The sequence below is a fragment of the Humulus lupulus genome, chromosome 7 (assembly GCF_963169125.1).
Source record: "Humulus lupulus chromosome 7, drHumLupu1.1, whole genome shotgun sequence".
NCBI classification, from domain to species: Eukaryota; Viridiplantae; Streptophyta; class Magnoliopsida; order Rosales; family Cannabaceae; genus Humulus; species Humulus lupulus.
In genome coordinates, this window is record NC_084799.1 from 24,865,489 (window position 1) to 24,888,855 (window position 23,367).

Here is a 23,367-nt window from a genome sequence, read left to right on the forward strand (position 1 = left end):
ACAAATTTATAACTAAAACAATTGATGGTAAAATATGAAGACTCACTCCTGCAAATTTTAATTTAATTTATAAATAATAAAATAAAATGATTTTTTTTTTGTTTTTGAGAAATAAAATATAATGAATTAGTATAAAAAAATAAAACCATTACAAAATAAATTAATTTTACAGCCATATTTAAATTCTTATAAAAACACTATTAAATTTGACTACCTAAAGAAGCAATTTTTAAGATTTTTTTTAGATATGGTTTGAAAATGAAATATTTATATTTCTAAATTATATAGTAGGTGATTCATATATATTTGAGAATGTAATAAGATAAAAGTTGAATGAATCTTAGCCGTCCATCTCCAAATTTGGTAAAACAGTTATTGTGAATTGCTTAAATAAAATAAAATAAAATAAAAATATACAATAAAATCTGACGGTGCACAATCCATTACAGACGGATATAGACCAAAAAAAAACTAAAGAGAAAGAGAGAGACCCAAGGAGTTCAGACATTTTCTTCATTTTTATTTAAATTAAATATTTCCAATTAAAAAACGACCCATCTTCTCCAAATTTTTATAGCTTCATCTCTTAAAATCCCGTTTCAGAGACTTTTGTTAGGACCAAATCGATTTCTTGCACCTTTGACGGAATCGTTATTTTCGTTTTTTCTTTTGGTGCTGATTTTGGTCCTTAAAACGTTCTGAGACGATTACGGTTTTGACCTTTGGGGCTCCTATGGGGTTGGGGAACGATGATGATCTTGCTACTGATGATAGCGATGGTGTTTGTGGAGCTGCTGGTGGAGGTGGCAAGTCCTGTGGTGTCTCCATCTCATGTTCGATTTGCCTCGAGGTCGTCGCCGATAATGGAGATCGATCTTGGGCTAAGCTTCATTGCGGGCATCAATTTCATCTCGGTGAGTTAAAATCGGATTTGGATTTGATGATAGAATTTAAATTTGGTGGTAATTCAGTTTCGTTTTTATTAGAATTGTTGAGATCTGGTAGCAGTTTTTATTGTTCATGCATGTATGTGCCCTTTTTAATTTTATATTTTTATAATGGGCTGCTTGGTCGATTAGGATATGGAAGAAGTATGAACGAAATGGACCTTATTTGTCATTATCTTGCTTACATTTTTCTTCTTCTTGCTTATGTATTTGTATTAATCTCGCTGTTAAAATCTAGAACAGAGTCATGTTTTGGATGAATTGCTCTATCTAGATCGATTTTGGAATCATATTTTTGCTTGTTGCTATTTGATGGAGTAAATTGCAGATATTTTCTATTTGGTTTGGCAATTTGGTTATGTTATGGCTGTTTGGATTTGTTTATGAAGACCCGTAAATATGAATAAATCAATTCAAGAGAGTTTTTGTCTGTGTGAGGAGTTTTCGAAGAATTGGTGTTTGTTGGATACATATTAGTTTGTGAGATTGTGATTTTGGCGAATTTTTATATTTTCAATGTACAGAGTTATGCAAAGAGCTTTAGTTAGAAAAATAAATCCCCATTATACTCTGTGAGTTTGGGTCATAGTTGGACGAGCTCTACAGAACCTCATAGCAGTGCCTGCTGTTCAAATGTTAAATTCATGAGGGCAATTGTATTCAGAAACCACCGTTCTCCTAAAATTCAAAATAAATAAAGCTGATCATTTCCAATTGGCTCCCAAAAGTATGGTCAAATAGTATGTGGTTAATTGCAAATGTCTGTTGTGGTATGCATTCTAAATTTGTATAATAGTTTCAATTGTACGTATCTTATTATGCATTTGAAAGATGTTTTCGGACATATCACTTCAATCTAATTCAGTTTGTTTTGATTGAGGGTTGAGCTACAATTTTCAAGACATTAGTTATGCTGTCTTTACGTTTTGGATAATTGTTGCCATTTTTTCTTATATTAGAATTAGATATTTCATTTTCAATTTAAAACTTGCCTTTGTTGTTATTAAACCAAATATTCCACTTGTATGGATCTTTTTACACTCATAATTAATCTTCTTCTTCTTCTTCTTTTCCTGTCAGATTGCATCGGTTCAGCATTTAACATAAAGGGAGCTATGCAATGTCCCAATTGTCGGAAGATTGAGAAGGGCCAATGGCTTTATTCTAATGGCTCTCGTTCATATCCTCCAGAGTATAGCATGGAAGATTGGACCCATGATGAGGATCTATATGATTTAAACTACTCTGAAATGGTAAAAATAAAATTCTATTGGAGTCACTTATACTTTTCTTTTAGTCGGAGGTATTTAAAAGTTTTATATTTTTTTATACCATTTTATATCTTTGAGTTTTAGTTAAATACTAGACATGACCTTGTGCTTTTTAAGTTTCCATAACAAACACTTGTGATTGTCAAAACGGATCAGAGATAACATTTGTCTTAATTTTTGTCAAACTTATTGATAAGATTTTAATAAAACTTCAAAATACCCTTTAATCTGTTTGGGTGTTCTGGAATTTTTAAAAATATAGGGTTATGACTCAAGGGTATAGAATGGTATAAACTATAAATCACTAATATTAATATACTTATTCTTATGTACTGGTTGCTACTGTTTAACCACGGCATAATGAAATAACTTCTGGTAAATTTTCAAATTTAGTTTGCTATAAGATCCATTAAATATCACATATTCTTCATTCAACAATGTCTTTCTGAAAAAGTAAACTAAAACGTAGTATGATATGTGTATGTTTTCTTTTCAAGGCGAGAAATATGAACCCATGCTTTTCTCATTTGCTGCCTACTTTTGATTCTTTATGAAAAGTCACTTTGAATTCTTTTTTTTTTCCGAGGTTTGAAGGGATTTGGCAGTGAAATGTTTTGCTGCCTCTACTGTTTTTGTATATGACATTTATGGAGGAAGTTTTATTTTTGTCGAAGTGCCTCAACCAAAATTTGAAAGTATACCTGACTTCATTTGTACTTGTAGATTTTTTTAGTTCCATAGTTTTATTGTATAAAGGAAAGGGATTTTTTTTCAAATAACATATTCTAATCCATCTTCTAGGTACTTTAAGAGTTTCTATAATTCTGCATGTTCATTCAGTTACACTAATGTTATCTGGATGAAGCTCTTCATTTAAAGCTACTTTGGTTTTTGCAGACCTTTGGTCTTCATTGGTGTCCATTTGGCAGCTTAGCAAGACTTCCTTCAACATTTGAGTAAGCATGATTTTATAGATTAGAGCTTAAATCTCATTTGGTATCTTCTTCAATCTTTATGCATAAAATATGGGTTCATTTTATTTCTTTTCCCTTTTCTTTCAGTGAAGAATTTCTGCATGTCAGTCATAATTTTATGTGCTCTAACAATTAACAAACATATGCTTGTGAACTATGCTAAATTAAAATCTGAAAGAAATGATAAATAATTCGGGTTTATTAATTGTTGCAATTAGATCAAGAAATGTAAGGTTACTAGTGAAGGAAGCACTTGTGAATGGGTTTTTTACTGTTGCCTATACTTATAGGCAACTTTAAAGGTTGCTGTTCTGGCATATTGGGAGCTTTGATGTTAACCTTTTTGTTTTTATTGATTTGGTTTTTGCATTCACGTTAATCTCCCTTTTCAAGCTTTGATAATGCATTCTTGTTAAAAAATCTCATGCTTAGATTTGATATGTGGGTTCAATATGAATTGAACCCAGTCCTATTTATTCTTTTGTAGCACATTCATGCCAAACCTGTAATATTTATTTTGTGATAATGCATGCATGCTAAACCTGTCATATGTTGACAGAAAGCATCGATCCTGTTAGAAGTTGGCTTTCCTGAGAGGTAATTTTATACCAGATTTATTTGGCCATTTGCACACAGCAAAATTTCTCTTGACCAGATTCATCACCGAACTTTTTGGTTCAATTGCCTTTTTTTTTCGTCTCCAAAATCAGAGTTATCACTTGCTTCTCTCTCTCTCTCTCTCTCAAGTCAATCATCAGGATATAGGATTTTTATGAGTTAGGATATGAAGTTTTCCAGCAAGTAGTGATTATTATCATAACTTATGTTTAAAATAATTAATTATCAGAACCATAGTTTAAGTTAAAAGCGTTTGGGAAAATGTTAAAAAGGCTCTTGAACACTATATTTGACCGTGACAAACAATTTTTGTTAATTAACTGAGGTAAATTTAAGTCTATTGTTAATGAGGTGCATAACTGATGAAAGTAGATGAAGATGCAGTTTGTTAATTATTGCAATGTGCTGTAAAAATAAACTATTATATTATAAAATAATATTGATAATTCAAATTCTTTAGAAGTTGAAATCAAGTGAAGGCCTTTTTGGTTCTGTAGCTTTGTAATTGAATATATTATTTCATGCTTTATTTATTTGTTATTTTGGTTTTTGCACGTCTTTATTTTTTTTTGGCTCCAAGTATGTCATCTTACTAGTTATCCTTCATACTAAACTTCTTCTTTTCCCATTGCAGGGATGGTGAGTTCTCATCAACTGCATGTAAGCTGCTTCTTTTATGCATTTATAATTTTCTTGCTGTCTTCATTTTTTAACTGGTTGTATTTGTACACGACTGGCGAAGGTAAGCATTTGACTTCAAAACCTAATGTTGTGATGCAGATCATGATTTACTTGGACAACATGCTATTTTTGCTGAGCATACAGCTGTATCCTCGGCTACTCATCCTTGCCCATATATTACCTACTTTGGACCGGTACATCCGTCATCCTCAAATTCCAGTGGAAGTGTTTCAGATGGTTCTAGCTTCAACAATCACTGGAATGGCACATCAGTACCTAGTGAATTGCCAGCTTCTTATGCTTTTCCTGCCATGGATCTTCATTATCACAGTTGGGAGCACCATTCGCCTCAATTTTCTACAACCAGCAGTCGTATTGGTGGTGCTGAACAGCCATCTATTCCGCCTGTTGGCCAAAGGCCAGCTAGGGCCGGTTCTGATGTACCAAGATCAGTTTTCGTACACCCATTGCTTGGTCACGGGTACACTAAACAAATTCAAGTCTATTTATGAGCTGTCTTTTAGTTTTTTATGACATGGATTTTATTGAGGTTTGTTTGGACTTTTTTCTGTAAAATGTTAACTAATGCTGTCTGAAGACATTTATTTCTGTCTGTCTTTGTGTGCTCGTTTATTTTTATTTATTATTTAAAAAATAATCACGGTAAATGCTAACTTCAGACATGCTTTTTGCAGTTCTAGTGCTAGAGCTGGGAGCTCAGTTACTTCTTCAATGATTCCTCCGTATCAAGGTAGCAATGCTCGTAACCGCGAAAGAGTCCAAGCTCTCCAGGCATATTATCAACCACCTAGCAATTCACCAACAATGAGGGCGCCTCCCATTTCAGGCTCTCGACGATCCAGCAGTCATAGAGGTATGGCCCAAGTAGGCCCGGTGGCGTCATCATCAGATCAAACCGGTGGTTACTACTATTTCCCATCTGGGTCATCAGGTCGTAACTTCCAAGAAGCCGAAAATCCATTGTCCAGTCGATACCATTCATGGGAAAGGGATCACGTGCCTTCATTTACATCAAACCAGGTTGAGAGAGATCCAGGTTGGGGTGCATTTCACCACCCGGCTGGTGGGTCAGATTCAAATCTAAGATCTAGTAGTAGTGGATTCCGACAAAGGCATGGCTCTGAGAGAACATCTTCACAGAATCGGTCATGAGCTCTCCTCATTATCCTTACTGGGTGAAGCAAACTATCAGTACTATGAATGAAACCAAAACATTATGTAATGCTTTTGAAAATGGTAGATATGCCTGGTGTCTGTCATATCATGACAGGCTTCAAATACTTTTGGAGTGGCCCCAAAAACAATCTTTTTGGCTGCCACCAGGTGGTGTGAAGGACTGTGTTGGCTTCCTCTTTAGTTTCTTTGCCTTGGAGGATATCGAATAAGATAATTTGTGGGATGGCAAAGAAGAAAAAGAAAGGGCCATTTTATCGGTCATGTGACCCCAAAATGTTAGGTTTGATGAAAAGAAAAAACCTACTGCTCTACAGGACAGGTTAACTGATGGGTCATTTATTTATGTTTGAAAGCATATTCGTCAATGCTTTTGTTTCCCTGGTGAACAATTGTTTTCGAGTATATAAGAAATGAGGACTTTTTCCGATCAAACACTCGTCTTGTTTTATGATAGACAATGCATGCATGCATTTTCTTTTGCAATTAGTGTTAGGTATGTGCGACTCCTTGATGGGTATTACAGAGGTAATCAATAGGTATCATCCACGCGTTTTAAGAGTGAAAGTTGGGATTCTCAAATACTACGGTAATATACATGTTCATAACATAATACTTCTATGTTTTAGGAGAGAAGTAGTGTCAAGACATATTGAAGGACTGAGAGATATAAAGATAGATTACCTTGAATCCCTCGATAATAAAATAATTTAGAAATTTTCTTTTGGAATAGAAAGATAACTTCATTGAAATAGAAGCCAAAGCACAATACAAGCAAACATCAAGTCTAAGACTATATATATATACGAAGATTAGGTCACCACACTTTCGCGAAGGAGTGAGCTATTGAATCGGCTATTATGTTACAATGCACAAATGATATATATTAATAAAATTCTTACACAAAGACTATCTTCCTAAACTACTCCAAAAGCAGGCTATTCCATCACATTCTTGTTGATGGCATTGCAAACTCTAAGGCAGTCTTTCTCTATAATGACTGCGTAGTACCCCAACTGCTTACACAGAAGAAGACCCCCTGCTGCATAGCCAATGCTTCAGCAAAATGGGCTCAGGCGCCAATCCGAGAGGAATAGTAGAAGACCCCAACACCCTACTTGAACCATCGCTCAAGACCACCCCTGATCCTAGTTTGAAGTGACCTAGATCGAGACCTACATCTATGTTGGCTTTGATCAGCCTAAATTGAGGTGGGTGCCAACGACCTTTCATCTTCCGAAGAAGCCTGCTTGTGGCTGAAAATCACTCCTTGTTTACCTTGTACTTGCTGGTAACTATTAAGAAAATTCAAAGAGCTATTAATCACATGGATATCCAACATGCACAAGTCATCGTGGACAAATTCATTTCTTCTATGCCAGATCTACCAACACAGAGTTGCAATATTTCCATTTCTTCTATTGAAAGCACATTAATGTCAAAAAGAAATTTATAAAATGGCATAGAAGGATGAAACTTTGAGGATAAATGGATGGGAAAGTTAAGCTTGATATCATCAAGCTTCGAATATCCTCAAAGAACAAGAAAGATTGTCTCTTCTTCATTCTCACAAAGTGGACAAACCTTTCTAGCTTGAATTCTATGATATGCCAAATTAACCATAGTTGGAAGACAATTCAACAAGACTTTCCACGAGAAAGTTTTTATCTTAGGAGGTAAGTTGAGAGACCAAAACAAAGCCCATTATTTAGAGGGGCCGAAAGACGACGTCAGTTGTCCTAGACCTCTATAGAACACAACCACCAAATATCCACTTCTAACTGAATAAAGCCAAGTTTCATCAATATACCAAATCAGACGGTTAGCCCTTCAAAGAGCCTTGGGCTTGCAAAAAGAAGAGTTTGTAAAGTAAAGGCCCTTCATTACTCTTCCCGCAAGAGACAAGTGGAAATTGTGGAATCTCTAACCTTGTTTGGCCAACAAGGCTTTGATTGAAGATGAAACAGTCTCAAAAACCCATTCCACCATTATTTTTGTGCTAGCACAACCTCTGCCAAATACACCAATGTATCTTTCGACCTCTGTCATCTCCACCCCACCAAAAACGGATACAATGTCAATGAATGACAAGAATAATTATTAATGTTCTTATTAAGTTCAATATTCTTATACTTATTCCATGTGGGACATAATAGTCTAATATCCCCTTAAGATGATGACGATTTTTTGCTCACCAATCTTGAATTACCTGATCACAAGTGGCCCAAGTAGCTCATTTTTTCAGCTCACTTATTTTTTTGGATCTCAAGTGTTTTTTCGCACTATGTGGATCTCATGCAGCTTGGTTCACTCTTTGGATCGGTGTTGATCGAATGCCTGCTAGAGAATTGGCTCGTGATACCATGACAAACATAATGAGGCTCCATCTTAAAACTAATTAGTGATTAGTGGAATCACACACATGTTCTTATTAATGTTTCAATATTCTTACACTTATTATAATAAAGAGTCTCATCAATGAGAAAAAAAGACAGCCTAAAGAGATTTATCTTATAGGTAGAGATAACTTGCACCACAACTTTTAATAGAGTTTCACTTCCTTCAGCCGAGAAGAGTTTGGTCTTCCACCCAAAAATGTTAGACCAAATTTGATCTCTGATAGATTGAAATAATTCAAATCTGCTTCTTCTCGTGAAACAAGGAAGACCCAAATATTTCTCGTGACAAGACACTACCGAAACCTCAAAAGTGGTGGCCAAAGAAGATAGGATAAACCTCTACGAATAAGAGAGGATAAACCTTTAGCACAAACTAGGAAGAGAAAGGATGATAAAGGTTGTCTGAGACCTCTATAGGGCACAATATTACCAAATTTCTCACCATTAATAAAGATAGAGTATTTGACTGAAGAGATACATTAGGATATTTTCTTAACCCATTCTTTATGAAAGCCAAGTTTTAGCATCATGCAACATAGAGATTATCAATCGTCTCTGTCATAAGCTTTTTGACATATCAAATTTAAGAGCCAAAATACCATATTTACTTTTTTTTTTTTTTTTTTCTCTTAATGGCATTGAGGCACTCAAATCCGATCATAACATTATTAGTAAACAACCAACCAGGTAAGAAAAAACTTTGCTCCTCTGCAATAACTAAGCCCAATACCTTCTGCAACCTATTAAATAAAGCCTTCGCAATGATCTTATAGTGAACATTGTAGAGGCCAACGAGTCAAAATTTAGTAGATTTGGAAGATGATTTACCTTAGGAATGAGCATAATGGTAGTTTCATTGAGCACATCCAACTCATCATTGTCATTCAAGAAACCAAAGTAAGCCTAACAAACATCAGACCCTACCACATCCCAAAACTTCTGAGATAAAATCCTGCATTCATACCATCTTTATCCGAATTTTAAGAAGGAAATATATTGAAGAAAGCATTTCTTTAATCTGCCTTTGAAAAATTCTCAAGAGTAGATGAATCATGTTTTCATCAACTCGGCAGGGTATAGCTTCTAGCACCTGGTCAAGTTCCTATTCTAGCACCCGGTCAAGTTCCAACTTTGGTGGAGAATCTGAGCTAAAAGCTTTAACGAAGTAATCCTCCATCACTTTCACCACCTCGGCAGTGCCTTCTAACCCAAGAATTATGCTCATCAAACAACCCAAGAATCTATAAGGGCCCGTTTGGATTTGTTTTCTGTTTTCTGTATTTAAAGTTGTGTTCTCAGAAATGATAACAGAGATTTTGTAGTTTTAAAAAAACTTTAGTTAATGTTTTCTAAAAATTATTTTTTTGTTTTATTTATTTTTAAATCTTAAATAAACAATTAAAAATATATTTACAAAGATGAAAATATTTTAAAAGTTTGTAATAATAATGAGATAAAATAATTTGAAAGAAAAAATGATGAAAATAAGGAGTGATAAAGTAAGGAGAGAAAATTTGAAGAAATAGAAATTGATAAGAGAGAAATTGATCGATGCAAGAAAAAATGAGAGAGAATGTGATGAGAGAAAAGTGAGTAGAGATAGAGGAAATGGCGAGAGAGAAAAAATGATGAGAGAGAAAATTAGGAACTATTAAGTGATGAGAGAGAAAGTGAGGATATAGTAAATGATGCAAGAGAAATTAAGGAGATAGAAAATGATGAAAGAGAAAATAAAAAGATAAAAAGTGAGAATAGAGAAAATAGCAAGAAATAACAAAAGGCATGCGAATTGCTCTCTTTTTCTCTCCATGGCGAGACGCAAGAAGGCAACTCAGAAGCCTGGTACTCGATCTTCGGCGATAGCAAGCCCCTCGGCTAGTGAGGAGGGTTTGGGTGATACTGATAAGGCGAACTCGACGATGTTGGAGGAGGTTTTCACAGATTCTGTGGCTGAGTTTCCTGAAGTTGGGGAAGATCTCCAATCTCAAGCTCCTGGTGATAATGGCGATTTGGCCTCTGGATTGTGCGAGGAGATAGGTCCTAATCGGGATTTTCAGACCTTAGCCAAGGATGCCTGGTCCAAATTTAGTGAGACAATTGCTCACCAGGGTGGCTCACGACTGGCTTTTGCGGAACCTATGCTTAGAGAAGGGAAGCTGATTGCTCAGGTGGATATGGAGGAAATTGAAATGGAAGCTTCTTACTGGAATTCGGCAATGGTGTGTATAGTCTTGGGAGCTAACTCCCCATTTGCAGTGTTTGAAGGTTTCATTAAGTGATTATGGGGTAAGCTGGGTATTGAGAGGATAGCTCGTATGAATGCGGGCTATACTATTGTGAAGTTTCGGGACGAAGCCACGAGAGATTTGGTGTTGGAGGCTGGGGTAATGCATTTCGATAGGAAACCAGTCATTTTACGACCCTGGTCTACTGATCTAGACACTTTGAGGTTAGTGAAATCTGTTCTTGTTTGGGTCTGTTTGCCTGATCTTGGGTTGCAATATTGGGGAGTCAAATCTCTGAGTGCACTTGTCAGTACCATTGGCAAAATAAGGTCACTAAAGATATGTCAATGGTGAAGTTTGCTAGGGTGTTAGTAGATGTGGAGATATCATATAACTTGCCAAAAACAATCAGTTTCCTCAATGAGAGAGGTCAAGTGATGGATCAGATTATAGAGTATGAATGGAAGCCTACTCAATGTTCCTGCTGCAAATCTTTAGGCCATACTACTGCTAATTGTAAACGAAACCAGTGAGGTGTTTGGAGGAAAAAGGAGGTGGTGCAAGGGCCAGAGAACTCAGAAGCTGTGAAAATTTCGTCAGTTGAACCACCTACTGAATCTTTGCCTATGGTTAAGGATGATGGTACAGTCAATGTGGTGATGCAAGAAAATGCTTCTCGGGGGGGGGGGGGTTGTAACTCTAAGGTATAGCAGGTGTCAAATTGGATGACACCTAAACGTTCTGGGGGAAACAAACAGGCCGTTACATCAGCTCAAACCAAGATGTTGAATTCGTATAGTGTGACAAGATTGCTTAGTGGAGGTTACAAATTTAGGATTGGCTTCAACCAACATTCTCAATGGAGGGTAGTACTATTCATAGCTGGAATGTTAGGGGCTTAAATAATAAAAATAAACACGGTCCCTTCTTTTATTTTGTCGTTACAGTAAGGATGGTTTAGGAGCTTTTCTTGAAACCAAGCTTCGTGGTAATAAAGTGGAGGATTTCATGAAGAATGTATTTGTTGGCTGGGAATACTATAGTTGCCAGGTGAGTGAGGGTAGAATATTACTGGTTTGGCAACCTGATTTTGTATCTGTGTCTGTTCTTTAGGTTAGTTTGCAATTTGTTCACTGTCAAGTGAAAATTCTAGGCAAAACTCAGGAAGTATTTGTAATGCCCTGAATTCTCCGATGTGGTTTAATGGCGGGATTAGTAGGCCGGGAGGGTCATACTTGTTTAATTATGCCATTAAATTATATTATGCATGTATATGTGAATTATATTATAATATGATGTTAAATGTATGCATGTCGGTGATATATGTTGAGACCACATTATAATGTGGGTTTGTTCGAGCTATTCGGCATGAGACGATCTTGGAATATTGATTAGCGGTCTAGTCACAACAAGTTTAAGTGTGGGGCTCGGGTTGAGTCTCGGGGTGATTTTAATGATTAGAGCGTTGTCGGGAATTAAAGGGTAACGGGATATGAATTATTGGTGTTTGAGATTATTGGGAATAGCGGGAATTGGAGAGCGTTAATTATGATTAACGAGATAGGAGGAAAATACCAATTTTGCCCTTGGGAGCCTTTAGAAACCTTAAATTGACCTAGGGGTAAAATGGTCATTTCACCCCTAGGATAGATATAACCATTGTTGGCTGAGAAAGAGGTAGAAAAACAGAGCAAGTTTCTAAGCTTCTCCCGTACTTTCTTTTCTTCATCTTTCTTTGAGATTTTTGAATCATTCTTGAGGATTCAAGCTTGGGAAGCAAGCCTTGGGAGTTTGGGAGAGTGTTCCACCCTTGAAGAGCATCATAAGCTGAGCTTTGGGTAAGTTTCTAACCATAGAATTCTCTGGTTTGCCCTGTTTTGCAGTTGAGATTTCTAGGTGGAGATCTTGGTTTTGTTGAGAGTTTTGGCTAGGGTTCCTATGGTTGGGATGTTTGGGATATGTTGAGATGATTTTTGGGTTCATTTGGCATCAAAAATAGGTTTTGGAAGCTTTGGAATCAGGTTGGAATCGAAGGAGATGAAGAAGGTCGATTCAGGGGATTTCTGGTCTGGAGGTAGCGCTTTAGCGCCCACCCTAGGGCGCTACAGCGCTACTTAGGAGGCAAATGGACGTGTTGGAGGTTCTGAGAATAGCGCTGGGGCGCTAGGGGGTCAGCGTTGTAGCGCTACCCTGTTCCTTCAAAGTCCCGTTTTGAGTGTTTTTAAGGGTTTTTGACTTGGGGTTTCAATCCTTAAGGCCCGGGATCGAATCTACTCACCGTGTGGGCATGTTTCGAGGTCCCGAGAGTGGTGCTTAGGTTAAGTCCCTATCTATGTGGATTCTCATTAATGGAGGTTATAATTGGTTGTGATTAGGTAACTGCTAAGGAACTAAAAGATCGATCGTTCTCAGGGGTCGTCCTTATAATATTTCTCGCTCGAACTTGAGGTAAGAAAACTGCACCCTGTGTATATATGACATGCGTGATTGTTATTGAGGCATGTTGGTTGATGAATGTGGACATGGATTGCATAGTAAATGCTAGTGAATGTTGATTACTTGTATATGACACTGACTAGTCAGGGACACTGACCTAAGTGTCAGAAACGGCATAAGCGTCCTGAACGCAGGGCCGAATGAAGATTAGATCTAATCGATACAGTGTTGAATGGCTCTAAGGCATTAACACTAGACCGACCCTAAGGTTGATGAATTCATAAGCACTTGGCTAGTCTAAGACTAGTTACTGAGAGCCAGGGCATAAGGCCCAGGTGACTGCTTGTCACATGGCTAGGGAACGATGTTACAGGGTTATGACTCTATGGTCATGAGAAAGATTATGTTGGTGACCAGTCACCATGCACCTATCCTGGTTAAGATAATGAAAGGTTCACTTACCTGTTAAGCCCCGGTGACCCTATTGTCACAAGGCTGAAGGGAGCTATTCCCTATTTAGTGACTTTTGCGACTGTCACCTATCTGTTTTGGACTGATAGTCTTGAATGATTATTATGATCATTGTTGATATTATATCATGCTATATTGTGTCTTCTTGCTGGGCCTTGGCTCATGGGTGCTATGTGGTGCAGGTAAAGGAAAAGAAAAGCTCACCCAACCTTGAGTGGAGAGCTTAGGTGGTGATGTGTACATTTGCGGCCGCTTGACCACCACAGCCAAGGAGTTCTCAGGAGAACTAGGGGGTTTACCCTATTTTTGCCGCTTAGGCCGGCGGGATTGTAAATTTGAAACAGTAGAGGCCATTTTGAGTTGTAAATAACTTGTAAATGTTTTGAATAGCTCATGAGCAGTTTATATACTTAATAAAATATATCCCTTCCTCTTTATTCTTTTTCACCTTAACCTGTTAATAACACTTAGAACACGTTTTTAACCAAAGGACTCGGGTAGCGGGTTAACTTTCCGGTTCACCGATCACCGTAACTATTCTGGGGTAACCAGGGCGTTACAGTATGCTTGACCTTTGTTTATGGAAAAAATACGGTAGAGGAAAGACAAGTTTTGTGGCAGGAATTGGCTTCTTTGATGTTCCCTGTGAAGTCGTGGCTCATGGCTGGAGATTTTAATGCTATGTTTGATTATGATGACCGAATTGGAGGGCGTGTGGTTACAAATTTTGAGATGGCTGATGCTCAGCAATGGTAACCTCTTCGTCTGGCTGATGAATTGCGCTCCATTGGTTCTAAGTTTACTTGGTCTAATAAGCAGGAGGCTGGGGCCCGAATTTTTTCTAAATTGGACAGAGTGTTTAAAAATGAAGCTTGGGTGGATATCTTTCCTCATTCAGAAGTCTTAATTAATTGGGATATACTTTCTGATCATTGCTTTTGTATCATCAAATCTATCTTTGCTGCTGTTTCTGGGTATAAACCTTTCAGATTCTATAATATGTGGGTTGAGCACTCTGATTTTAGAAGTGTTGTGTTAAACAGCTGGTATAAGCCTTTACAAGCTCAAGGTTTAGTCCGAATTATGAGGAAACTGGGGAGACTTAAATATGCTCTGCATCAGTTCAATAAAGTGGCGATTGGTGATGTTTCTCTCAATTATTCAGTTGCCAAAGATCAATTTCAGCAAGCTCAGATTTCCCTTCAACAGAACCCTCATTCAGTTGCTCTTCAAGATGTTGAACGGTCTGCTTGTTTAAGTATGTCGTTTCACTCCAGAATTTATGAAAGCTTTATTCGGCAGAGGATTAAGATTACTTGGCTTCGGTTTGGCGTTGAAAACTCTGCCTATTTCCATGCGTGTCTGATCCATGATAAGTTTGAGGATGTTGTGGGCCATTTTATTCACCATTTTAGAAGCTACATGGGTAGTTCTAGTTCGGCCTCCACTACTATTCAGAGAGACCTCTTTGTCCATGGTGCTATATTGAATATGGAACAACAATTGGGTTTGCTAATGCCTTTCACAAAGAAGGATGTGAAGTCAGCGTTATTCATTATTAGCTCCATTAAAAGTCTTGGTCCTGATGGGTTTGGTTCTGGCTTCTATAAATATTTGTGGAAAGAACTAGGAGATGAGATTATTGATGCTATTCTGGGGTTTTTTGATAACGGAGAGCTTCCTCCTGATATAAATAATACCACTCTCTCGCTGATTTCCTAGGTGGAAAATCCTTCTAAGGCAATGGATTTCAGACCGATTGCCTGCTGTAATACACTTTACAAGTGTACTTAGAAAATGATTTGTGTGAGATTGGCTAGGGTATTGCCGCTGTTAATTAACCAAAATCAGGATGCTTTTGTTCATAATCGTTCTTTGGCTCACAATATTTTTATATTTCATGATCTTATTAAAGGTTACAATAGGAAGAGTGTTTCCCCTCGTTGTGTGATGAGGATTGATTTGAGTAAAGCCTATGACACTATTGATTGGCTGTTCTTAGAGGACCTTCTGACATCGTTCTGTTTCCCTAGTAGATTTATTCACTAGATCATGGTTTGTTTAAGGGGTGCTTCGTATTCGCTTTTGATGAATGGTCGAGTTCAAGGGCAGTTTATTGGGAGGAAAGGGCTTCGACAAGAGAATCCTATATCTCCCTTATTGTTTATGCTTTTCATGGAATATCTTACCAGAATCCTTATTCAAGCCTCTCTTCATATTTCAGATTTCATCCCATGTGTAAAAATCTGAAATTGGTTAGCTATGTTTTGCTGATGATATTGTTTTGTTCTATAAAGGGACTATTCGCTCAGTTCAAATCCTCCAGGATGGGTTCTCTCAATTTAGTCAAGCCTCAGGATTGACTGCGAATTTGGCCAAATCTCACATATATTTTGGTGGTATGAAGTCTGAGGAAAAAAAGAATATTTTGGACTGTCTTAACATTGAGGAGGGATCATTTCCTTTAAAATATCTTGGTGTCCCTCTCCGACCTACCAAATGGAAGGCTGGTGACTGTGGGCTCATAATTAAAAAGATAAATCTTAGGCTGCATTCTTGGGCTAGTCGTCATCTTTCTTTTGCGGGTCGAGCTCAGCTCATTCACTCTGTATTGCTTAGTATTCGGTCTTATTGGATGAGTATTTTCCTTCTTCCTCAAAGTGTCACTCTTGAGATTGACCGACTGTGTAGGAATTTCCTTTGGGGTTCGACAGGGAATAAAAGCAAATTGCACTTTACACCTTGGGACCATGTCTGCTTGCCGAAAAGCTTGGGAGGCATTGGGTTTAAGGAAGGTACGAAATGGAATAAAGTTTTATTAGCTAAATATGTTTGGGCGATTTCTTCCAAGCAAGATCTGCTTTGGGTTAAATGGGTTGATAATATTTACCTCAAAGGTGAGACTTTTTGGGAGTACACTCTAATGGTTGATGTAAGTTGGTATTGGAGGAAGTTGGTAAACTTAAAATCTTTCTTGTCTAGAGATGATCTGGAGGCTGCGCCTGAAGCTGAGTAGGTTGTATGTTCTGTTGCTGCAGCATGATAAGATTAACTATGCCAATGTGGTATGGTGTAACCTTTCCCTCCCGAAGCATAGATTTATTTTATGGCAAGCTGTCCTTGGCCACTTGCTTACCCGAGACAAACTTCTGCTTCGCCATGTTCGTATTGAGTCTCCTTTATGCCCAGTTTGTGAGTTAGAGTTGGAGACTCATGACCATTTATTCTTTGATTGTATCTACTCTCAACATATTATGCACAAGATTGAAGAGTGGCTAGGTGTTGCTATATGGCCTTCCAAATATGGTGAGTGGACTGCGTGGATGGTTGGGAGGCCAAAAGGTCTGTTACAGCGAGTGTTGGCAGCTGCTCTTGCTGCTACTGTCTATTTCATTTGGCTGAACCGAAATTCTTGCATCTTTAACTGTTCAGCTATTTCTAGTACTAGAGTTTATTTTCTGATTAAGTCTTGTTTAAAGGCTAGAATGTTAGGTCTTGCTAGGAAGCATCTAGGGAAAAAAGAGAAGGCTATTGTCGAGTGTATATGTCATTTGTAATCTAGTTGTTTTTGTGTTAGATGGTCTGGGCTCGTTGTGAGCTTTTGGTGGTATTTGTTGGTTGGTTCAATGAAGTTTATTTCTTTCTTGATAAAAAAAATAGCAAGAGAGAAAATGTAAGGAGAGAGAAAGTGATGAGAGAGAAAACAAGGAGATAGAAAGTGATGAAAGAGAAAGTGATATGAGAGAAAGTGAAGAGAGAGAAAATGATGTGATAAAAAATGATGTTAGATAATAATAATTAAAAAAGTGATATGAGAACAAAAAAAGATAGACAAAAAAAAGAACAACAGAAAACAACTTTTGGTTGTTCTCAAACTTTTATGTTTTTTTGTAACTTTGTTTTTAAAAATTATTTCCTGAAAACAAAGCCAAACACCCCAACTTATTTTCAAAAAACAGCATTTTAGTAAAAAGTCAAACACCCTCTAACTTTTTTTCTTTCTTTTTGAAAGTGGCACTCTTATAGAAGAATGTCGTATTCTTATCAGCCAAGAATCCTTAAGATCTCGAAGACCAATATTTCTCTTCTTTGTACAAAAGAATATCAAGCTCTTTCTCCAAGCAACGGTATTCACTCCAAGAAGTTGAGTTTAGATTTAGATCAATCTTGTTAAAGCTCTTTTTTTCTAATCTCTTGTAAGTGTTCTTATTCCATCTCTATAAAGACTCTGCGACCCTAGCGATTTTGCCAATGACCTCACTAATCGATGAACCAACTCCCATAGCCAATTTTCACTAATTACTCGGTTAAGACGTAATAGTATGCTCTTCTAGTTCTTACCAAATAAAGACTGGGAAACCCATAGAAACAAAATCCACAACAAGTAACTAAGATAGAGCAAAAACAAAAGAAAAATTGCCACCAGCAAGACCCAACCAAAAAAAAAACAAGAAAATTATTTTGGGGTAGAAATATTTAGGTTCAATTATATGGGTAAATATTTGTCCAAGCTAAGCAGAGCAAAATATCACCGTTGACAAAATATTTCTGTGAACCCTCTAAGTAAATAAAACTTCCGAGATACTTTAAAGACATATGCTTGTACGTGTGTATGAACAAAATAAAAGAATAATAAGGATAACAAGTGACCATACAAATTAAAAAGAGATTTATTAGAAGAATTACACATACTAGTGACAAAGAACCAGAAAAGGGCAGGTTTGAAAAGAAGAGGATGGGTCGTTGATTATTTTCCCTTCTCTCAAATACAAACACAAGCATAAAACGGATGATACTTCTTTTATTCATTCAGTGCAAGGTCATGGCTTATATTGTATCCTCTCCTTCGAAATCCAAAGGTAGTGTAAGGTAAAACACCTGAATCGTATTAAAAAAGATGTATCTCAAATGAAACAACCATTTAACATTTTTGGATTTTATTGGCCTTATTGATCAAGTCCGCAACCATCCTTATGATAGGTTAATAAAATGGCCATTATCATTCCCTAAGTCGAATACATATAAAATATTCTCTGCTATCTCAACCACTATTTTGATTCCACTGCACAATCCAAACATAAACCCCCGATGCAACATTTGAGAGTAGTCATGCCTATTCCCCCATCACAATATACTTGTAATTAAGTCACCCTCACAAAAATCAACTTTTCTGGACATGAGAAAATTATGGATAGAATTCAATTACCTCAAGAAAAGCTACTACATACCACTGCAGTTAACAGAAAATTATACGTTAGAATATGGCATTAATCTGTATTTATTCCAACTCCGCTAAAGAAGTTACAGTCTGCAATAAAGTATTAGGTTTACATAATCCATTTGGTGCGAATGCAAAAAAGGGAACACAGTTCCATGGTGATCCTGATCCTGAACGCATCCTATTGTAGCTATCTAAGAGCTTATCTCGAATCTTGATGATTGTATAAACATCCAACGAGACATGGCAGCATCAACAACGATCTCAGTTGCCAACAGAACGGCTTCGATCAGATCTCACCTACAATCAATCATTAAAATCCAAAGTCAACACTTCCAAGGTACATGGTAGAAAAGGAACATAACGAATATAAGAGGACATAAAGGACAAATGAATTAGAAGAACATACTGATGGTGAACGTGAAATAGACGCACTTCTTGATCTTGATTTTGATCTATATCCATATCCGCTTCGTCTACGGGGAGTAGGCTGCATGAAACAATGTAAGTATTAGCATCAACATCAATTCCACACGAGACTTGAGAAACCTTTTGCATGGTTCTGGTCATTTCATCAAGAAACAATAGAAGAAGTCTCATACCGATGAGATTGGAGATCTAGATCTTGACCGGGACCTGCAAAATTTCAGCAATCAGTCTCGATATCAAGTGATGTGGTCCAAAACCCTAACACTACCTTCCACATTAAAGTTACATTATTCCATAGAAAATTAAGATAAACATGTCTTCAAATGCAAGTCAGCAATACATGAAAGCACAGAAATGGCAGCAAAGAACAGCACAAAATCCTACTTGGAAGAGCAAAAAAATCCACCCTTGATGATCTACTATGGTCGTCCCTGGCATACTCCATCTTTAGTATTGCCACGCCTCAATCTAAACTGAACCAATTTCAAACCCATCAAAAGTAAAGTGCATTATAACATTCATGAATAATACCGATGATGTTTTCCTGAGGTGGCCATCAACAAAGTGGCATTACCTCAATAAATAGAGTAGGAAGCATTCATCAACAAAAATCCATCTGGATCTTGAAATCATGGCCCCTGATCTCCAGAAGTGCCAGATCTAGCAAACAAAGGGAACCTTCATAAAAATAAAATAAAAAGATAGCCAGCCAGCCTGCTGAGCCTTTTTCCCTTGGAAAGAAGTGTTAAATTTGAAAAATGTGAGCTTCTATTAATAGAGAAATATGTTTTTGTTTTCTTTTCTGAAAACTGCAGAGGAATTTTTGCAACAAGTAAAGAAAGACAATTTATAAGAAGAAAGAACAGAACCCCCCTTCCCTGTGGAATTAAAAAAAAAAATGCTTCCGTTAAAGAAGTAAAATTAAATGCTATTCAAACCAGAAGATGGAAAGAATAGGGATGAAAGGTGGAACTGAAACAAGCTTGATGTATGGTGATCAAGTAATAGAAAGGAATGATATAGGTATAGCTCAAGGTGTTTACAACCAAATCCCTGAGCAGAAACGAAAGAATCTGAGAACTAATGATTGGCTATGAACAGATCCTAGGCACATGTCAAGTCGATGAACAACTCCACTCATACAGAACTCCACTTTGTCAATGAAAAAAACCCATGGACCTAGTCTAGTTTTCTAATATTTATAGACATCTTTGGGCACATGTTTTGCAGAACCCTGCATAAGAATATTACGTGCTACTTGAAGTACATAAAAATAATAAACATGTTCATCAACAGCCCAAGAATTTAGAAGAGATGCAAAGCAAAAGCAATCATCCAGTCCAGTCTTGTTTTCTTTTATTTATTTCTTACAAAATTAAAAAAATTTGCTTAACATGAATGAAACGCAAATGAGCATAATAAAAATGCAAGGAAAGAAGATCACAGAGTAACAGACAGCATACAAGTTTCTTGAGAGGCAAAAGCTATCATAAGCACCTACAAAACCTAGCAAAAGGCCTTAAATATGTACTTAACAATCAGAAATCAGTATGTGATCTGACAACTAGAACAATATGAAAAAAATCAAGGTTCTTCAAACAGATGACAAAAGCTAAAAAACAATAAAGTTTGGAATTGTCAAATTCGTTAACACTCAGAACATGAAAGTCAAAAGCATCCAACAATAAGAAAATATCGGCAGATGTACACACCTTGAGCGGGGACTAGAAGAGACAGACCTCGAGCGAGATATTGATGGAGAATAATGTGAATGTTTTCCTCTTGGTGAAATGCTGCAGACAATAAATTGAATTAATTTTTAAAAATAGAAAATCTAATTCATGTTCTATGTCTTCACAAAAATCTAGTGGACCTTATGCTTCGGCCACGATAGCTCCGGCTGCGAATGGGGCTCCTGCTTCTTGATCCATATGGACTTCGGCTAGGACTTCTAGAATAGCGACTTCTTGAGTCATAACTGGGACTCCTAGAATAACTTCGCCTTGAATCATACTCCCTCACCTAAATATGCCATCACTTAGAAATATGTATAAAAAGAGAAAAAGCAATTACCCTAAGGCAAAATACATTGTAATTTCTGACATACCCGAACATAAGACCGAGAAAAAGCATTTCGAAATTCAGAATCATCAAGTTTCCTGATCTGCAGTATAAATAAATCACTGTTACACAATATCTTCTAAACCCCATTCCAAAATCATTAGCATGTTAAAAGTGAGGAAACTAAGAAGAGGCCCCTAGAGAATTATAAAGGGTTGGAGAATATTAACTTACAGCATACTTCATGTCATCATAGTTTGTGTAGTCTACAATTCCCGTCATGCCTAAAAGAAAGAAGTAACTAATGAACTTCAAGCCCAAGAGATCACAGAACAAAAAATAAAGCAACTACAAAGCTGATTCTACTCACCACTGCGATCACGAAAAACTTGAGAAAAACAGACATCACCAGCACGACGCATGTGATCCTATATTTGAATACACATAATCAATATCTTCAAACAAAGCTATTTAACTAATTCAATGTGGGATACAGAGGCAGTGCCACAAAACCTCACATGTAAACAGCTCTAGGCTAAATTAGAATAATTAGTATAGTGCTTACTTTCAGGTCTTGCCATGAAGCAGAGAGAGGCAATCCAGTAACCATCACTGCACAATGAAGTCAAATGTGATAAGTATTCAACTAATTTCTACATTCCAGAACTGCCCATAAGCATCAGAGACAACACATACCACGATAGTCAGAACGCCTGGAAGCCCCACGGCTACTGCTACTGTGACTGTAACTGCTATAACGATCAGCTGATGATGAATATCCTCGGCTTCCATGAGCAAGTTCAACCTGTAAGGAGAATTGAAGACACCAAATGTTAGAACAAAGAGGGGTTGAATCAACTAATATGCACAAAACATGTATGTATAGAACAAAAATATGCAAATACCTATACAGCTTACCCGTAAGCGACAGCCATCAAAATCATATCCATCCCGACCATAAATAGCATCTTCGGCATCACGGGGATCCCCAAACTGCAATAGAAAATAAGTATCAAATGAATTTATCATATTCAAGAGAGGGAAAATCAAACACCAACGAAAATGTATGAGCAATAATTTTACAAAAAAAATAAACAATTTCAAAAGAAATATTGCAAAAACCAGAACACATTAAAAACCCACCTCAACGAAAGCATACCCTGGGGGTCTGGGAGGCACTTTCAGATCAATGTCAACTATGGGCCCATACTGCAATTAACAAAATTACATCAACAGTCAACATTCATAACCCACTCAAAAGATATTCTTTAATTAAGTATTGCAAAAATCTACATGAACATCTTAAATTTACACACCTAAATAGAGGATCTTCCAATCCATGTTCTATTGAATAGTTCTCAGAAAATACATACATGCCCATAAAAGAAACTAATACAAGAAAATACATCAAATGAAAAATATTTCGGAGAAACGACACAATATGAAAACGACGAGACGACCCACCTTGATAAACAAATCTTCAATTTCTTTCATACGAATATCCCCGGGAAGATTTCCAACGTAGATTGTTCGACTCGATCGACCGCTCATTTTCTATTCAAATTCAATTACCATTATAAAGTTAAGATCAAGAAAAAAAAATACAAGAAAATTTAAAAATAAAAATACTCGGAATAATTATAAACATGCAAATTTTTAGCTTATACATAGATACTTACATAATCAGTGAATCAAGATTATTGTAAGCAAAAAAGAAATCTAAAGAGCTAAAAATTCATAACTTACTATTTAAAAAAAAAAAAAAAAAACCTTAATCGTAGCAGAACAGATGTCTGAGGTTGCAAAGAGAGAGAAGTGGGGTCTGGAAAATCTGGGACCTTCTGGAAGACTCGTTAGCGTCTCAGAATCGGCATGTGGCTTATATAGAAACAAACAAGGGCTAAGATTGTGTGCTTTTCACTCTTACGGCTTTTATAATGTTCTCTAATTATCTACCGTTAGATTTGTCACTTGCTCCACGTGCAGGACATCTGAAGATTCGCTAACCATTCATCTGAAAATACTGTTAATACGGTTAATGATAAGATACATTAGATTGACATACAAATTTTACACCGGCATTTTATTCGAGCAGTTGAAATGTTCCACTATTTTTTTCAAATAAATCTTAAATCTTATTCTTTTTATTTTACATCAAGCATATACATTAATTTTATTATTTCTTTTTTATATATTTTTTATATCATTTAAATATTATATTTTTATTTATTAAAATATTAAAATAATAATATATAATTAATATAAAAATAATAATAAAATAATTTTAACTCAATAAATAATTGTCTTTACATGTGAAATAATATTATTCACTAAAATAAAAAATGTATAAAATAACTCAAATTAAAAACTCATTTTTAATATTTTTCTTTATATTTTCAAAAATTAGCTAGTTTATATAATCTATTATCGGTGAGAATCCATC

General features: G+C 36.4%; 3 protein-coding genes across 9 annotated transcripts; 2 read left to right on the forward strand and 1 right to left on the reverse strand.

Annotated features, from left to right (window-relative positions):
• The first annotated feature begins 458 nt into the window (after positions 1–458).
• On the forward strand, positions 459–6,120 carry LOC133790983 (E3 ubiquitin-protein ligase RFI2). The gene is made up of 6 exons (XM_062228847.1): positions 459–914; positions 2,028–2,200; positions 3,116–3,174; positions 4,445–4,470; positions 4,591–4,972; positions 5,187–6,120. Exons 1-6 carry the CDS (start codon positions 734–736, stop codon positions 5,662–5,664), a joined length of 1,299 nt encoding a protein of 432 aa, XP_062084831.1. The 5' UTR covers positions 459–733; the 3' UTR covers positions 5,665–6,120.
• A 10,080-nt stretch (positions 6,121–16,200) lies between these two features.
• LOC133791506 (uncharacterized) lies at positions 16,201–16,773 on the forward strand. The gene has a single exon (XM_062229430.1). The coding sequence runs from the start codon at positions 16,201–16,203 to the stop codon at positions 16,771–16,773; it is 573 nt and encodes a 190-aa protein (XP_062085414.1).
• Positions 16,774–18,382: 1,609 nt separating this feature from the next.
• LOC133790984 (serine/arginine-rich splicing factor SR30-like) lies at positions 18,383–22,826 on the reverse strand. 7 transcript variants are annotated; one of them, XR_009874102.1, is made up of 16 exons: positions 22,695–22,826; positions 22,389–22,478; positions 22,068–22,133; positions 21,843–21,917; positions 21,621–21,729; positions 21,490–21,536; positions 21,295–21,352; positions 21,159–21,208; positions 20,971–21,027; positions 20,737–20,885; positions 20,576–20,656; positions 19,438–19,523; positions 19,248–19,331; positions 19,037–19,070; positions 18,844–18,924; positions 18,696–18,734 (listed from the first exon to the last, which is right to left on the reverse strand). XR_009874102.1 is itself a non-coding variant. In XM_062228849.1 (14 exons), the coding sequence occupies exons 2-14, from the start codon at positions 22,473–22,475 to the stop codon at positions 18,699–18,701; spliced, it is 930 nt and encodes a 309-aa protein (XP_062084833.1). In that variant the 5' UTR covers positions 22,476–22,478; positions 22,695–22,826; the 3' UTR covers positions 18,383–18,698. The 7 variants fall into 7 exon arrangements, 4 of the variants coding, with proteins under 4 accessions (XP_062084833.1, XP_062084835.1, XP_062084834.1 ...); XR_009874101.1 differs by having other exon boundaries at positions 19,248–19,336; XR_009874100.1 differs by having other exon boundaries at positions 19,248–19,523.
• Between the last annotated feature and the right edge of the window lie 541 nt (positions 22,827–23,367).

What these genes read in the sequence shown, in the direction of transcription:
- LOC133790983 (XM_062228847.1), top strand. Translation starts at nt 734, where the DNA reads ATGGGGTTGGGGAACGATGATGATCTTGCTACTGATGATAGCGATGGT. An exon ending in ATTTAAACTACTCTGAAATG is followed by an intron (nt 2,201 to 3,115) that starts GTAAAAATAAAA and finishes TGGTTTTTGCAG; the next exon opens with ACCTTTGGTCTTCATTGGTG. An exon ending in AGACTTCCTTCAACATTTGA is followed by an intron (nt 3,175 to 4,444) that starts GTAAGCATGATT and finishes TTCCCATTGCAG; the next exon opens with GGATGGTGAGTTCTCATCAA.
- LOC133791506 (XM_062229430.1), top strand. Translation starts at nt 16,201, where the DNA reads ATGATCTGGAGGCTGCGCCTGAAGCTGAGTAGGTTGTATGTTCTGTTG.
- LOC133790984 (XM_062228849.1), bottom strand. Translation starts at nt 22,475, where the DNA reads ATGAGCGGTCGATCGAGTCGAACAATCTACGTTGGAAATCTTCCCGGG. An exon ending in CTTCATGGCAAGACCTGAAA is followed by an intron (nt 21,353 to 21,489) that starts GTAAGCACTATA and finishes ATTCAAATATAG; the next exon opens with GATCACATGCGTCGTGCTGG. An exon ending in TTTCTCGGTCTTATGTTCGG is followed by an intron (nt 20,886 to 20,970) that starts GTATGTCAGAAA and finishes TGGCATATTTAG; the next exon opens with GTGAGGGAGTATGATTCAAG.